The sequence below is a fragment of the Phaseolus vulgaris genome, chromosome 2, assembly GCF_051622355.1.
Source record: "Phaseolus vulgaris cultivar YP4 chromosome 2, ASM5162235v1, whole genome shotgun sequence".
Taxonomy (NCBI): Eukaryota; Viridiplantae; Streptophyta; class Magnoliopsida; order Fabales; family Fabaceae; genus Phaseolus; species Phaseolus vulgaris.
Genome location: NC_143499.1, coordinates 37616725 through 37633163, shown reverse-complemented (window position 1 = coordinate 37633163; position 16439 = coordinate 37616725). Strand labels below are relative to the sequence as shown.

General features: G+C 34.1%; 2 protein-coding genes across 10 annotated transcripts; one reads left to right on the top strand and one right to left on the bottom strand.

Annotated features, from left to right (window-relative positions):
- Positions 1 to 7987: 7987 nt before the first annotated feature.
- LOC137811801 (uncharacterized) lies at positions 7988 to 16025 on the bottom strand. Of its 8 annotated transcripts, XR_011081151.2 has the most exons (6): positions 15709 to 15950; positions 13526 to 15287; positions 11398 to 11482; positions 11087 to 11141; positions 8410 to 8484; positions 7988 to 8334 (listed from the first exon to the last, which is right to left on the bottom strand). XR_011081151.2 is itself a non-coding variant. In XM_068613633.1 (4 exons), the coding sequence occupies exons 2-3, from the start codon at positions 15214 to 15216 to the stop codon at positions 11422 to 11424; spliced, it is 1752 nt and encodes a 583-aa protein (XP_068469734.1). In that variant the 5' UTR covers positions 15217 to 15287; positions 15709 to 15944; the 3' UTR covers positions 10871 to 11141; positions 11398 to 11421. The 8 variants fall into 8 exon arrangements, 1 of the variants encoding a protein (XP_068469734.1); XR_011081152.2 differs by having other exon boundaries at positions 7988 to 8484; positions 13213 to 15287; positions 15709 to 16005; XR_011081156.2 differs by lacking the exon at positions 13526 to 15287 and having other exon boundaries at positions 15709 to 15847.
- LOC137811803 (WAT1-related protein At1g68170) lies at positions 8263 to 10601 on the top strand. 2 transcript variants are annotated; one of them, XM_068613635.2, is made up of 7 exons: positions 8263 to 8462; positions 8637 to 8699; positions 8778 to 8894; positions 9194 to 9437; positions 9696 to 9854; positions 9999 to 10150; positions 10241 to 10601. In XM_068613635.2, exons 1-7 carry the CDS (start codon positions 8263 to 8265, stop codon positions 10461 to 10463), a joined length of 1158 nt encoding a protein of 385 aa, XP_068469736.1. In that variant the 3' UTR covers positions 10464 to 10601. The 2 variants fall into 2 exon arrangements, with proteins under 2 accessions (XP_068469736.1, XP_068469735.1); XM_068613634.2 differs by having other exon boundaries at positions 9687 to 9854.
- Positions 16026 to 16439: the final 414 nt, after the last annotated feature.

Here is a 16439-nt window from a genome sequence, read left to right as displayed (position 1 = left end):
TCTCCAAAAGGTGATTTACAAAGCTTTAGTTGCTCCTGATCAGTTTGTTGCATTTCAATTCGCTTTTCTCATAACAAAACATCTTAGTGTCATATCACCCCACATGTAAAAATATTATAAGATTCAATTTCATATAACAAAGCATCATTACTTTATTTTATTCTTGATAAAAATAAATAAAGCATCATTACTTTAATCTTAAGCGAATAGCATTTTTAGTTCATTGTCATCTTGATATGGTTATATATATAATTTACATATTAAGAGCTTGTGATTGATTTGCTTCTTCTTTTTTATGAGAAATAATAAATAGAATAAAAAAAATATTTTATGAATGTTTCAATTCTTATAAAAAAAAATTAGTATATTGGATACTATTTTTCTAACCCCTAGCATACTAACCCAAAACACAAAATTGATGAAGGTCACAACCCCTCTGCCATCATCCCGTAAGCTACTACAAGCAAGGTTAAAACACATAAAATTATACAAAGTCTAGCTATTTTATTGGATTATGGTATTCATGACCCACACCAACCTTTCTTGTGTGTGTTTAAACTTCTGTGACAGGTGGCAGCGTTTCTATGATTATGACATGCATTAGATGATGCGGTGGAAAGATAGAGAAGAAAGAAGAAATATTGTATTTTTCATATTATGAAGGGAGAAAGGTGTTAAAATTTATGGTCTTAAATAAGAGGGGAGTGAATTGTTTATAAACGATTTTCGTAAACTTTGAAGGTATAATGAAATCCAATGATGAATCATAGAGAAATAAATCAAGGAAGTCAAAGAACAAAACTGATTAAGGTGATTTCCAGAAAATCAACTGGTTGTTTTTGCAATTCAACCGGTTGTTTTTATCAGCAGTGAATAAAAACAACTTAAAACATATATTAAAGAGTTCAGGGAAAGAGATAAGCGCACAAACAGATTTATACTGGTTCACTCTTATCCCAAGATCTAGTTCCCAGAAACCACTGGGTATCCACTATGCAATAATCACATATTACAAACACACAACCACCAAAGAAGTGATATTGACCTCCTCAAGAACACACACTTCCTTTGGCACACCACAATCACATCACAGATCAGAACACCCTCTAACTTTGTGAACACCAGTACTTATAGAATTACAAATAAAGAAAGAAATAGGATTGATCACATCTGGTACAAATCAAATCAAAGTACACAACAAGTTTTACTTCACTCTTAGAGAAATATCCAAAGTCTTAAGCAATCTTGGAAAAAACTTGATTTCACAAAATGATCTTGTAAAGTTAATGCTAGGAGCGTAAAATAGAACATTTATACTCTAATTAGCAGTTGAAAACATTTATTATAAAAGACAAATCAGTTTCAAATCATTTAAAGCAGATTTAACCAACTTAACAAAATTTTGTTAAGACAGTTAAAAAAACAATCGGTTGTTTTGTCGAGATAACCGATTGAATTGGTTTGACAACAAAGTCAACCAAATTCAAATCTACCGAAACCAATTTCAAAAACCTTAAGTATGAAACAACCGATTGAAACGATAAAACAACTGGTTGTTTTTCTGCTTCTACATAAAACACTCTTTTCAAAAAGATTTGAATTAAACCAGCTTTGGATTCAAACTAAGAGTGAATTAAAAAATTCAAACTACCCCAGAACACACCCAACTAAGCTACAATCAGCCTTCAAGCAATCCATGGAGATTTGGAGTCATCAAAGCTCTTCTTCAACAAAAGGGATACAGTATATATAATATTTGTTAACTAAAAAACAGAGTAACAAAAAAAAAAAACTTATAAAACTTAATATCCCCCCTCGATCTTAGGATGTTGATGAGCCCAAACTTGAAATAGCATAAATAAAATCACCATGTTCAGGTGGTTTTGTGAGAACATCAACAGTTTGATGATTGGAGAAGATTGGTAATAGCTGGAATAACTTGGATTGTAGTTTTTCACGTACAACGTGACAATCTATCTTTATGTGCTTCGTTCTTTCATGGAAGCTTTGATTGTGAGCTATATATCTTGCAGATTGATTATCACAATAGACAGCCGTTAGGTCTAAACCTTTATCTTGAACTCATCGATCAAATATTTCAACCATTGAATATCACAAGTTAGAGTAGCGAGAGCATGGTAATCTGCTTCGAATAATGATTGTGACACAGTAGATTACTTCTTGGATTTCCAACTGATCAATGAAAATCCCAGGAAAACACAAAAGCTAGTTGTTGATCACCTAGTTTACGGACAACTTGCCTAATCTGAATCACAAAAACCTTTAAGTTGGACATCAAAATTAGCAAGGAAGAAAAGTCTTTGTCCAGGAGTCCCCTTAATATAATGTAGGACTCGGTGTGCAGCACTGTGATGTTCTGATGTAGGTGCCCGCAGGAATTGACTTAAAAACTGAACACAATAGCTTATGTCAGGTCTGGTGTTTGTAAGATATATTAGCCTCCCAATGAGTCTTTGATAATCACTAACATCCTTTATGGGAATTCCTTCTTGAAACATGTCCTTTGTGTCCTTCATCATAGGCGTGGCAAATGGTTTAGCAGTAAGGAGACCTAAGTCATTGATGATGTCTAGAGCATATTTTCTCTAAGAAACATGAATTCCCTTATTAGATCTAGCTATCTCAAGACCTAGGAAAAACTTCAAATCTCCCAAGTCTTTTACTTTAAAGACTTTTTCTAGGTGTCGTGTGACTTGTTCAATGTTTGATATATATTTTCATGTAAGAATAATGTCACTTACATATACCAATAATATAGTAAAAATGTTTTCAGCGTTTCTTATGAATAACGAATGATCATAAACAGAATGAGTGAAACCAATTTTGTTAAGAGAAGAAGTAAGTTTAGAAAACTATTGTCAACTTGTTGGTTTCAAACCATATAAGGATTTAACTAGCTCGCAAACATGTCTAGATTTGACCTTGATTCCAGGTGGAGTAACATGTAAACTTCCTCATTCAATTCCCCATGCAGAAACGCATTGTTCACATCTAACTATTTCAGGTGCCAGTTTTGTGTGGTTGTAATGGCTAGGAGCATTTTTACAGTTGTAAGTTCGACCATAGGTGAAAAAGTGTCAAGGTAATATATTCCCTCCAGTTGAGTATACCCTTTCGCGACAAGCCTAGCCTTGTGCCTTTCTATGTCATCCTTCGCATTATATTTTATTTTACACACCCATTTACATCCAATCGGTTGCTTACTGTGGGGAAGATCAGTTAGAGTTCAGGTTTCATTTTCTTCCAAGGCTTTAATTTCCTTTTTCATGGCTTCACACCATTCAAGTTTCCTTATAGCTTCATTGTAATTCAGTGGTTCTTCAATAGATTATATAGCTAAAACATAGTTAAGGTGCTTAGTAGTGAGATTACCATAGTCAAGATAATAGGGAATGAATGACATTACCAAAATGATTTAGTCGTTCAGTGTCAATGTAACTAGAAAGTTGGCAATGATAATCTTTGAGATAGTTGGGTGATTTATTGTGTCTATCAGACTTCGCAGTTGTTTTCTTCAGTTTTATTCCCTTCAGGTTGATCAATATGATCACTTTCATTTGTATCAACTGGTTCAAAATTGAAATCAAAGACGCTTATTTGCTAATTACTCTTTTCATTATTACAATTATAATTCTCAGAATAGGGAAAAACAAACTCAGAATTTTACATTTCTTGAAACAAATATTTCTTTATTATGAATATCAAACACAACAAAACCCTTCATACCAGTTTTATATCCAAGAAAAATACATTTCCTTGCTTTCGGATCTAACTTAGATCTATTCCATTGCAGACTTGAAGAAAAACATAAAGAGCCAAAAACCTTTAAATTTTGAAGATCGGGTTGTTCCTTATATAAAAGATCATAAGGTGTATGATTTTCTAGAACATTGATACGTATTTTGTTTATTAGATGTGTGGCATATGTCATAGCATAAGACAAAAAACAATAGGCAATTTGGACTTAAATAAAAGACTACACGTAAAATTCAAAATGTGTTGATGCTTCCTCTAAACAATAGAATTTTGTTGTAGAGTTTCCACATAACTAGTTTGATTAATGATAACTAAACTTTCATACAAAGTGGCACAAATAAACTCATTTCCATTATCATAACGTACGACTTTTATAGCAGGATTAAACTGGTTATGTATAAGAGTGATGAATCTACTTAAGCCATCTCTAGTTTCAGATTTTGTTGTCATAGGATAAATCCAAGTGAACCTACTATGATCATCCACTATGGTAAGAAAAAACTTGTGTTCATGCAAAGAGCAGTCCCAAAAGGGCCCCGTATATCCACATGAATCATATCAAATATATGTTTAGTACATGTGTTGTTATGAGTAAATGTAAATTTGTGTTGCTTAGCATAATGACATACATCACACGGTTTGTTTTCACAACAACTAACATAAGGAAAAATGTTACTGATATATTGTAAGACTATATCAGATGGTTGTCCCAGCCTGAGGTGCCAAATATTCTTTATAATGTTTCGGCTTGCATCTTTCAATTATCCTGTAGTGTTGATTGTAACTTCATGCTTTGGTGTATCTATCAGATACAATTCTCTGTTCAGCATAGCACATCCAATCATCTTCAATGATTCTGCATTTGGAATCTGACAATACTCAGAAGTAATAGTGAGTTTACAATTATGATTTCTAACCAGTTTTTGCACATAAACAATATTAAATGCAAACTATAGTATATATAACACGTTATATAAGAAAAAAAAATCAAGTAACATTATTGTTCCATCTAATAACATGTTAACCATTTGGTAAATTGATGTGAATAGGATTTATTCTGCGAAATGTCACGAAGTTATTTATAGAAAAATTCACATGATATGTGGCTCTCGTATCTAAAATCCAAGAGTTTTCGTTTTTCATACCTTTCACAATGTTTTCATCTGAAGAGTCATTCACAAAATTGTTCACCTTATGCGTATAATCACTCTTTGTTTCTTGGATAAGTTTCATGATTTGATATATCTAGTCTTGTGTAACCTTGCTCCCATTATGTGCGTCTAACTTATCTTCTTGCTCTTCTTTAATTTTCATATTCCTATCCATCACAACACTGTTTATAATTCTTTCATTTCTTTCACTTTTCTGTTTATACCAAGGAGGAAACCCATACTTGCAAGTAACATTCATCTGTTGTATGGTTCAATCTGTGACAATGTGTGCATTGTTTGACATTGTTTTGATACCTATTTATTCTTCTTCCTTGAGATCTACCACTTTAACTGTGAAACGTCTTCCAATTTCCTTGATTGTCTGAAGAATTTAACAAAGATTTGATATTCATCATCACATTACCTTTATTCATCATCTCATTGCCTACCAATTGTCGTTCTTGTTGGATGATAAGGGAAAAAATATGATTTATACTAGGTAAAGGCTTCATTAGCAAGACTTGTGTCTTAACTGTAATATAAGTATCGTTCAAACCTTTTATCAAACACAAAGCGTACTTAGATTCTTTATACCTCTAGATATGCTTAGTTAATGCATAATTGCATTTGATCTTGAACTCATAATCAAGAATTGGTCTTAGTGCTTCAAGTTCTTCCCATAAGGTCTGCAAATTAGTGTAGAAATCAGTTATTGTTTGTTCACCTTGCCTCATGGAATGTATCTTTTGAAGAAGATCTGAAATTCTGAAAACATCTCCCTTTAAAAAACATTCACGTAAATCTTCCCAAAGTTCCCTCACATCCTCTACGTAAATCACACTTTGCGCAATTTGTGCACTAAGAGTTCCTGTTAGCCATGATATAACCATCATATTACACCTTTCCCATGTTTCATGCAGTGAAGTACTCGGTTTTGGAGAAGGCAGAGTGTCATCACTGAACTTGTGTTTGTTGTTTGAAAGAAGAGCACGATGCATAGTCCTACTCCATGCATGATACTTTTTGTCGTCAAGCTAAAGATTGATTAAAATTGTTCTTGGATATTCTCTAGGATGCAGATAGTAAGAACTGTTTGGATTCTGAGTGGGATCTTGATTACTACTACTGTTAGTTTCCATCACAAATATTACAAGAAGAAAAAGAAATGTAAAGAAAGCACACGAACCAAAAACAAGAACAAAAGAAAGAGCGGAAGCAGAGCGGGACTTTAACCCACTCTAATACCATATTGGATTCTGGTATTCATGACCCATACCACAATGCAACAACCTTCCTTGTGTGTTTAATCTTCTATGATAAGTGATAGCATTTCTATGCTTATGACATGCATTAGATGAAGCAGTGGAAAGAGAGAGAGTAAAGACAAAGAAAGAAGAAACATTGTATTTTTCATATTATGAAGGGAGAAAGGGATATAATATATATAAGCTCTGTTAACTAAAATACAGAGTAAACAAAAACAAAACTTATAAAAACTTAACATGCGCAGATACAACAATACAAGAGACTGAGATTGAACTCCATAAAGTATCTTATAAGACAAAATATTGGTAGAACGCTCAGATACATAAGGAACTTTAAAACAATAATTTCATAGTATGACTGCAAAAGTTGACAACCTCCCAAAACTACTCAAAAAATTACTATGGTAAGAACACTGCAACACTGTGTTGAGAATGTCACAAATCTAATTTTGTGTTTCTTCAATTTAATTTCCTTGATATAAATATCTCATGAACTCTCTCTCATCTTTGGGAGATTTTCCACACATCATATTCTCAGTAGTATATGTGTAGGGTGGGTGTAGAAAAAAAAAAGTAGATTATCAATATATCATAGTTCTACTAAAAAGTGTAAAAAGAAAAAAGATGTCTCGCATTGTTCTCTATGTATCGTTGTTGCCCCATCTTCATGTTCATATGAAGATCATTTTTTTGTCTTGAATTATGTGATTTTTCCTTTTTTTTCCTTATTAACTTTTTAGTTGTTATTTTATTGGTTTTCTCTCCATCCTTGTCTTTATTTATCTGCTTCAACAACTTTGGAAAGTGGTGGAAGAAGTTAAAAAGGGGGTTAAGGTTTATAGGTAACTTAGTCTTTTTACATAATTTCTTTAAAAGTGAGATGTAAGTTAATTTCTTAAGCATTTTCCTTTTATTTTTATTTTTTTTATCCAATGCATCTGGTCCAACCTATTTCACATAGGGATGGCAAAGTGGGACAGACCATACGAGCTAGCCTGCAACACATTGAGAAAAACGTGGGGTGAGCTACCTATTCCAACCCGTTGACCCACTTAGGCCCGTGCTGCATAACTCATAGCTCGCGTGGACCAAGTACGGGGCGGGGCAGGCTAACCCGCATGACCCACATAATTTAAAAATCTAAAACTTCTTTCTGCACCCTTATTCTGCAGCTTCATATTTCACATTCCAAAATTTTTACTCACATCTTATTATGCATGTGTTGTGAGAATAATAATGTGAGACCATTTACCTAATGTATCTAAATAAAAATTAAATTTATTCAAAAAAAATTATTTAATTTTTTTATTAATTTAAAAAAAATTATGCAAGCTGGCTCGCGAACCCACGAACCAACCCTTGTGCAGACGGACTAGTAAAATCAATCTGTATATTCTATGCGAAGTGGACTAACCCAATCCGAATTTTGCGAGTCAAATACAAGACGAGTCTATGCAGGGCGGGTCAACGCCATTTCTAATTCCACACACATAATTCAAACCTATACGCAAATAAAAAACCAAGTTGTGAAGTATATTTCAGTTCCTTTCCCTAATTTGTTTTTAAACATTTATCAAATCAGTAATTAACAAGTGCTTAAGATCAAGTGGCATCACAGTTATAACTTAAACAACTCTCGCCGGCAGACCTTTTGAAACTTACTAACAGCCAACTATGCTTCTTCAGGTTTCTCCTTATGCACAATGCAACCTATGGGTGTTGGTAAATAAAGACATTAAAAAGAAAATACAAAAAATTTAAAAGATCGAAAATGAAAAGGAAGGGACCAAAAACAAAATAAAAACTCGCACATGTTGCACTCATTTTGTCTCCTTATCAATTCTAAAGGCATGTCTGCATGATATAGCAAAGGGGCATATTCTGCACAAAAATCTATTAACCATTATTTAATTTCAACAACAGAAGCCAAAGTTTAGTATTGTCAAAAACTGAAAGGGGTATCAAAAGCTGCTACTTCTTGGTCATATTCATGCTGCATTGCACATTGTTGCTTCACCAAGTCTTGTATATACTTTGAGAAGTGTATTTTGGTCATAAGGGACTGCAATATGGATACTTTATACAAAGTTGACGCCACAGGTAATGTGAAGCCTGTACTGTTAATGATACTGCTCCAGACTCTATATTCAGTGGTGAATATCATGTTAAAGAAGGTAGCAATTGATGGAATGAGCTTAAGTATTCTTGTTGCCTACCGGTTCATCTTTGCTTCTGTCTTCATGGTTCCCCTTGCTCTCATCATTGAGAGGTGTTTCTCTAATAAGTTTCCCCTTAAAGAGTTTGGACATAAAAACAGTTAGTTTCATTTTCCATGCACATAACATAATTTCATGTAGTAAAAGCTAATGCATACACATTAAACATTAAGAAATTGATGTTAATTTGAATCTATCTACTTTTATTTTGGAATGTGTTTCAACAGGAAACATCTGCAATATGTTACTGGGCAAGTTGTATTCCAAGGTCTTCTTTGTGGGTTATTTGGGTAAAATTTCTAATGCCCTAATTCATTTAACATATAATTTAACCAAAATATGTAAGATGATGATTTAAATTTTTTCAGGGGATCCTTACTACAAGGTCTCTACGTTAAATCTTTGGCCTTGACATCTGCAGTATATGTTTCAGCCATGTTGAATCTCGTCCCTGCTGTCACCTACCTTTTGTCTATTGCTCTCGGGTAGGCCCCATGTAACTTTGCATATCAAGCAATAAACTTCTAAAAAAGGGTTTCAGAAGAAAAAAATAAATATATATATACGGTGAATCTTCAATTATAATCAGAAATCAGCACAAATAACTCACATTTAACCTTATTCAAGTTCTTTAATGTTTTTCAATGGTGATTTTTAATTTTGAATAAATTTTAACGAATACAAAGTGTATGACTAGCATTGTTCCCAATCACCATTTTTAATAGTTAATAGCATTTGATCCAATGGTGGGGATTACATCCCCCATCCCTGCTCAATTATGTAGACTTGAGAAGTCAAATCTTGGAACAGCAGGTGGCATGGCCAAGTTGGTGGGAACTTTAACAGGAATTGGTGGTGCCATGATTCTCACTTTTTACGAAGGAAAAAAGCTATGCCTCTGGTCAACACATCTTAGCTTCTTGCACCATGCACCATCACCACATGGTGCCCCCACAGGTTCTCTCTGGTGGGGCTGCATACTAGCCTTTGGAGCCGCTTTGAGCTACTCGGTGTGGTTGATAATCCAGGTTCAACTCATACTTGCCTTCAATAACTTTCTGAAGATTTTACAAAGTGTGTTACAAACTACAATAGTATGATACTAATACAAATCTAAAGATTTTGGAACAGTTATTTTTAGGATCAATAATCAAATGAGTCTGCACACACCAAGAGAGTGTTTCTTAAAAACGTTACCAAAACCTTTAAATTTTCAAGACATCCTAGAATTTAGACTACTTTTTTGCCTAAATTCACTAGAAATTGAATTTTGTAAGATAATGCAGACAAAGATGAGCGAAAAGTTTCCATGGCACTATTCAATTGCAGCTTTAACATCTTCAACGGCTTCAATCCTGTCCGTTATATTTGCTCTTTGTACGGAGAGAGATTGGAGGCAGTGGAAACTCGGTTGGAACTTTAGGCTTTTAACAGCAGCCTCTGCGGTAATTGATTAAATATTTGCTTTTGGTGCTTTCTAAATACTCTCCTTTCGCATGAGCAGGCCACACATACAACCAAAATATTGCATGCTTAAAATGAAGTTAAATTACAAGGTATAATTGGTTGCTATATTTTTTGTTTTGAAGGGAATTTTGGCCTCTGGAGTGTGTTACACCCTTTTAGCATGGTGTGTGCGAAGGAAGGGACCACTATTTGCGTCTGCTTTTAGTCCTCTAATGCTGGTGATTGTGACCCTTTTCGAGCCTCTGGTACTAGATGAGTGTCCCAAACTAGGAAGGTGAATTGAGCAACTATGCAATTATATATGAAACCTTCAAATTCCTTTTCAAGTGTCAATGCCTTATGGTTGGTTTACGTACTTTTGCAGTGTTATAGGATCAGTGTTAGTTGTGGGGGGATTGTACATGTTGTTGTGGGGCAAAAGCAAGGAAACACAGATGAAGCAGAAAGAGGTGTTCTCAAAAGACTTTGTTCAATGTGAAGCAAACCACATTACCAACCCATCTTTGTCATGCTGCCAAAGGGATCAAGACAACAAGATTGTAGCAAGTGTTCCTGCTTATACACCATCAACTATCAACCATTCCTAAGTGAAAATTCAGCACCCACTAGCGTCAACCCAGTGGGAGAAATTTAGTAATTGGTGTGAAATTTCAAACATTTGAGGTAGCAAGCAATTCATATAAGCAGTTTATGGGCATCAAATACATTTCTTGCATATTTTATTACTTCGTTTTATGGGAAAGCCTTACAGATATTAACATTTTAAATGGGAGTACATTTATATAATATTTTCCTTATTTTTTTGCACAAGATCATCAAAAAATTTGAAGAGAAAAAACAAAAGAAAGTTGTATGTTAGTATTTCGTTTTTGCATAAAAAGTCAAGGTTATGTTAATAAGAAATCCAAAGTGAATTGCCTTAAGTTTAAGTTATGTGTGCACATGAAAGTAATAGTGTGAATATGATAAAGGATTTCAATATCAAGATGAAAAATTATTCCAATTCCAAAAGTTATTATTCCATTATGATGCAATTAAAGTAAAGTCTAAAGGATTCACTAAATATGGTAGGTAGGCTAATTACAACTACACAAGTAAACAGAATTAAAGGAAGGCTGAGTTGACTTGTACAAGAGCTATGGAAATAGTTGCAAAAGGTTTTAACTTTTATGACCAAGCCAAAAAGAAAAGGGAAGCTCCCCAATGTTACCTGAGGTGCAAGAATTCAAATTCCATTGGAAGCACCTCAGTACCAACGCAAATACCTGTATCCAAAAAAGCAATTTATCCCCTCAAACAGGGCGTATAGAAACTTTGTATAGTATACCAGAACAGGGACAACTACAAAAGACTAAAATACATACATTGCATAATAATATTTAAAAAAACAAAGGACAGAAGCTTAAGAACCTTTTCTGAGCATATAATCTATGGGAAAACCTTTAAAGAACAAAAAAACATATTTAACATGAACTGAAACTTGACAAAGAAAATCTGATCACTCAATATGCCCTACTATACCAGATATTTGGATGAAAAACTTGATTAAGGTAATTCCTGGCACAGAACAGCATTTGCTTGGATTATGTTCTTTAGCCTCTCAGTGCTACAATAAATTAAGACAGAAACCATAAGCATTAGTTATTATCATTTTCTATAAAAGAATTGTTAGATTTGAGGAAAAATCTGGAATTGTCCTGAAACAGGAAGAGCAAAAAGAAACTGTACATATACAAGTTTCATCTCATTAGAACTCTCTAGTCCCTCAAAATATGCACCGAAGAAAAGCATTGTGCTAATTAAGGGGAGAAAATACAAAATATAGCCGCACTGGAATTAAATCAATGATTCATCCATTACAACTGAAGGTCGAATGGCTATTAGGGGGCACAACAATGTTAGTTTTATGAATTTCTCTGGTATTTCAGCAACATAAAGTAATTCACAGTCCTACAACCAAATGTAACAAACATGTTCAACTTGTGAAAAAATATACCTCTTGTTAGCATTCATAATGTCCACTAAATTGCAGACAACATAATCTTTTCCTAAAATAAAAATGAAAATGATTTAGACAAATCAAACCCAAAAAAATACATATGAATATAAATATTTACCTCTCAAGCATCTTTCTAAACAGAAAAAAAAAACTTGGAATGGGTTAAGAATTCAATTAGGCACATTGGTGGTATCCCTAAAGTCTTTTATTCGAGAAAGTTTGGATTCAAGCATTCAACAATATTATTTTTACATTTTGAACAATCATGCATGATGGTCAGTGAAGCAGGAAGCTTCTTTACTGAACCTGTATAATATAACAATAGTCATCACAAATACCATCTCAGAGACGTAAAAAGTGCATATCTTAACACGTATTATGCAAGGCAATCATATATAGTCCTCTTAAAACGGTTAAGCAATTAGTGTAAATTTTCCCTTATAACAAATTACTAGTCTTCTTTAAATTGGGAGAGCAAAAAGTGGTTCTATTTATGACATGTTTAGTGATGATCAGTTATGCAAAATGAGGGTCTTGAAGGAACAAGACCCTGCAATAGAAGTTTAACAAATGTTGAGCCTGTGTTAGCAAATAGTCCGTACAAAGTTAAGACCAAAACATTGGGAATCTATATTTTCCATATAATAAAGGACTAATAAAGCACCAACATGAGGCAGAGTGTTAGAATCCTATAAATATTATAATCAATAATACTAAGATCAATTGATGATATTAGGACCAATTAAATTCATTTTATATTAATGTTATTAGCCTAAAATAGGGTAACTGAATCTTCTGTGATTATGTCCTTTCACCTATAAATTGAATAGCTCTGCTGTGGACTAAACACAGAGCTCGTCTGTATACTGAATTTACCCTGGCAGAATTTTATGCTGTCAATTATCTTTTCCTAGTAACATTCAGCAATTTATCCCTAATGTTGTGGGGAAACAATATATCTTAATCTAACTAAATCAATAAACATGAAGGCAAACATATACCTAAGTAAAAATAACTACTCGATTCCATAAAAATGCACTCAATTTATTGCATGTAAGTCTATTTATTCTAACCTATTTTAATATGCTGTTGAGGATATGCCAAAATAAATGTGCAAGTAGAGATTAATATACTTGCCAATAAAAATGTCAAGGAGCAATTCCCTTAATGCAGCTAAAAAAAATTGATCTAAAATCCCTTTAACAAGAGCTTTCTGAGCTTGAAGTGTGCAAGGTGCATAAACGCACCTTACCTTGGGCCCTAATTCGAGTTAATTATGAAGAATAGAAGCAGCAAGGATCAAACTCACAAGTACTTATTTATAGAAGTTATGATACCATTTTAAGGACCAACTCTCCTGCTCACATAATTTGCCAGGTGGAAGAACTATGCTAAACAATCAAGTTCTGATGTAAAGCTCATTCCAGGTCTCAATTTAGGGTCCTATATATAGGAATTGTGGAACGTGAATGAATTGGATTCGAATAAAGATCTAGTGAAACTCTTGAAATGCGCTATCTTTTCGGAAACAAAAATTCTTGAATTTCGGAGTCTCCTTTATTAGTAGATAAGTAGTTTATAATCATTTTTGTGGTAGCAGCATCAACTGAAAAACCGTTGTCTCTCATTATTGTAAGGTATTTTATTGACCTTGCAATCTCCTTTTTTGTCAGCAAGCCCTGGACAAAGACATTGTAAGTGCAGTTATTTGGCAGGCATCCATTCTCTTCCATATTCATCAGCAAGTCTTCAGCTTTATCTAACAGTCCTTGTTTACAGAAACCCTTAATCATAATGGTGTACGTATAAATGTTAATTTGCAAACCTTTAGCAGGCAAACTAGAAAAGAGTTCCCATGCAGCATTCAATTTCCCAGCACTGCATATTCCGTCAAGCAAAATGGTATAAATGACAATATTAAGATCCAAATTACTCTTCTCCATTGCCTCAACCAATGCAACTGCTTCAGAAAGAAAATTTCCTTTACACAGGCCATCCACCATAACAGAACAAGTCTGGATATTAGGAACTTGACCATGTTTATGCATATTAAAAAATAGTTCTTTCGCAGCTAATGGTCTACCTGCTTCACAAAACCCACCTATAAGAGTGGTCCAAGTGACAACATCAGGTACAAATCCCATCTTACCCATTTCCTCCAACAGATACATAGCCTTGTTAATGTTTTTGTTCTTGCACCATCCATGGATAAGTGAAGTGAAAACTACAATGTCTGGTAAACAGCCCCCGCTAACCATAAAATTAAATACTCTCATGGCCTTGTTCATTTGGTTTTGCAAACAATATACGTGAATCAATGAATTATATGTAAACACATCCGGTACCTCCCCCATTATAATCATAAACCCAATCACACTTTTAGCCTGCATTACTTTTCCTTCTTTGCAAAAAGAATCCACTAAAATATTGAGTGTTTGCAAATCCGGCATCATTCCCATTTTCGTCATCTCATCCAGCAGACAACCAACTTCTTTCCATCTTCCAAAATTGCAAAGACCTTGAATCAAACACGTATAAGTGACAAGATTAGGCAAGACACCTTTCCCATTCATTTCAGAGAACAAATTTAATGCCTCGTATACCAATCCATCCTTGCACAAACCATCCATAACACTGCTGTAAACTACCACATTAGGTTTCCAATTCCTTTCCTCCATCTTCCTTAGCCACCGAACCGCCACCAAAGTGTCTCCCGTCTTACATAACCCATTAACCAACACCCCATAAGTGTATACATCTAATGGATACCCCATCTTCTCCATATGATCAGCCAACACCACTGCCTGAGACACATCGCCTTGAACACAAAACCCATTAATGAGAGTGGTGAGAGTCATTACAGTGGGCTCCAAACCAAGTTTGAACATGGTTCCCAAGACAGAGAACCCAAAAGATATCAACTTTAAGCGGCAAAGACAGTTGATCACAATGTTAAGAGTAATGGTATCAGGTTCTATGCCTAGAGAAGAATACATGTGCTTAACTAAAGATATGGCAGCGGTGTAATGCCTCAACCTCACAATAACACCCAACAACAAAGTAAAGTCCTTCACAGAAGGAAAAGGCTTCATTCTACCCATTCTTTGAAACAAGTCCAAAGCTTCATCAAAGTTCTTCACTTGACCTGACCTGCATAGGTATCTCATGAAAATCAAGAAACGCGTTCCGTTGGTGTGCATCTCAACGTCATCTGTGTTTGTGGTAGTGACTATGGAAAGGGTGTGAGAGAAACTGCCTATCATGTGATGAAGACAAGGGAAACTAGAGAGATTGAGAAATCTTGAAGCATTCAAAGTTACTCTTTTGCATCCGAACAGCATCAGTCTACGAGTACTAAAGTAGTGCCATCAAAGAGCAATGATATGGTAAAAAATCAGATTCAACCAAGCACCTGAAACATTTTTTTGCATATTTCATTTATATTTTCCCTTTACACTAACATCAAATTAAATATAAAGAAACATTACAGCATCATTATGCCACTAATTCTCCATTTAGATTGTAGCCTCGTAAAAATGTCAACGTTTAGTAACCTTTCAAATACAAGCATAACCCTAGACAAGAACCCAAATACTGGCATTGTACAATTGAACAATGAAATATGCAGCCATGGTTGTCAAACTCGCGAGTCAACTCGTTGACTCGTCCGAGTTCACGTTTCCACGTACCCTTACCAAGTTAACTTGATAGTAAACTCGAATTTGAGTAAACTCGACAGACTCGGAGTGAACTCGCTCATACTCGCGAGTCTGCTCCCAGTTGGCGAGTTCAACTGGCTTCTGAATGGGGAAAATTAAATGAAATAAACTGACCTTTAGGGTTTCGCGTTTCGTTTTGGTTTCGCTTTTCGTTTTCGTTTTGGTTTCACTTTGCGTCTTCTGTGGAATGCGCGGAGGTGGTGCGTCTTCTCTGAACGAGAGCGGCGGTAGTGGCGATCGAGGGGAGCGGTCGCGCGGTTGTGGCGGTCCGTACGTATTCGTGCGGCGATTGCGGTGGTCGCCGGGTTGCAGGTTCTTTATTGCAAGTTGCTGTACGTGAATTGTTGACTATTTTTTACCATGTGTTTGATTCAGATAGAATAGGGCGTGAATTATTGTTTGTTTGGTTATGATGATTATCTCGTATGTGTGAGAAAATAAAGTGGAAGGTGTTTCAATTTATCTTTTCTATTCTAAACAAATATGTTGTTTTTAAAATTATTTGTAATTGACTTAAGTAAATTAGTTCAACATTTTTATATTTTATCTTTTAATTTAATTTGCACTTCCCATTTGAAACTTTTTATTACACATTAATTTTTTTAAAAAAAAAATATATGAAAACAAAATTATTTTTATTTAGTATTGATGTTGTAATAATGTTAGTCAAATAAAAAATACACTACATAATTATAAAAACTAAAGTTAATTATTACTAATTACTAATAGACACACATTAATTTTTTTTCTTAATTAGTATTAATGAGTAATACAGTACATAATTTTTTTCTTAATTTTTATTTTAAAATTATAACTTATACATTTATTTTTTTATTAAATTTAAT

Coding starts and splice junctions, on each gene's coding strand:
- LOC137811803 (XM_068613634.2), top strand. CDS start 8,263: ATGGATACTTTATACAAAGTTGACGCCACAGGTAATGTGAAGCCTGTA. Junction 8,463..8,636: donor CTTGCTCTCATCATTGAGAG/GTGTTTCTCTAA, acceptor GTGTTTCAACAG/GAAACATCTGCAATATGTTA. Junction 8,895..9,193: donor CTTTTGTCTATTGCTCTCGG/GTAGGCCCCATG, acceptor TCAATTATGTAG/ACTTGAGAAGTCAAATCTTG.
- LOC137811801 (XM_068613633.1), bottom strand. CDS start 15,216: ATGCTGTTCGGATGCAAAAGAGTAACTTTGAATGCTTCAAGATTTCTC. Junction 11,483..13,525: donor ACAAAAAAGGAGATTGCAAG/GTCAATAAAATA, acceptor AATTTATTGTAG/CACTGAGAGGCTAAAGAACA.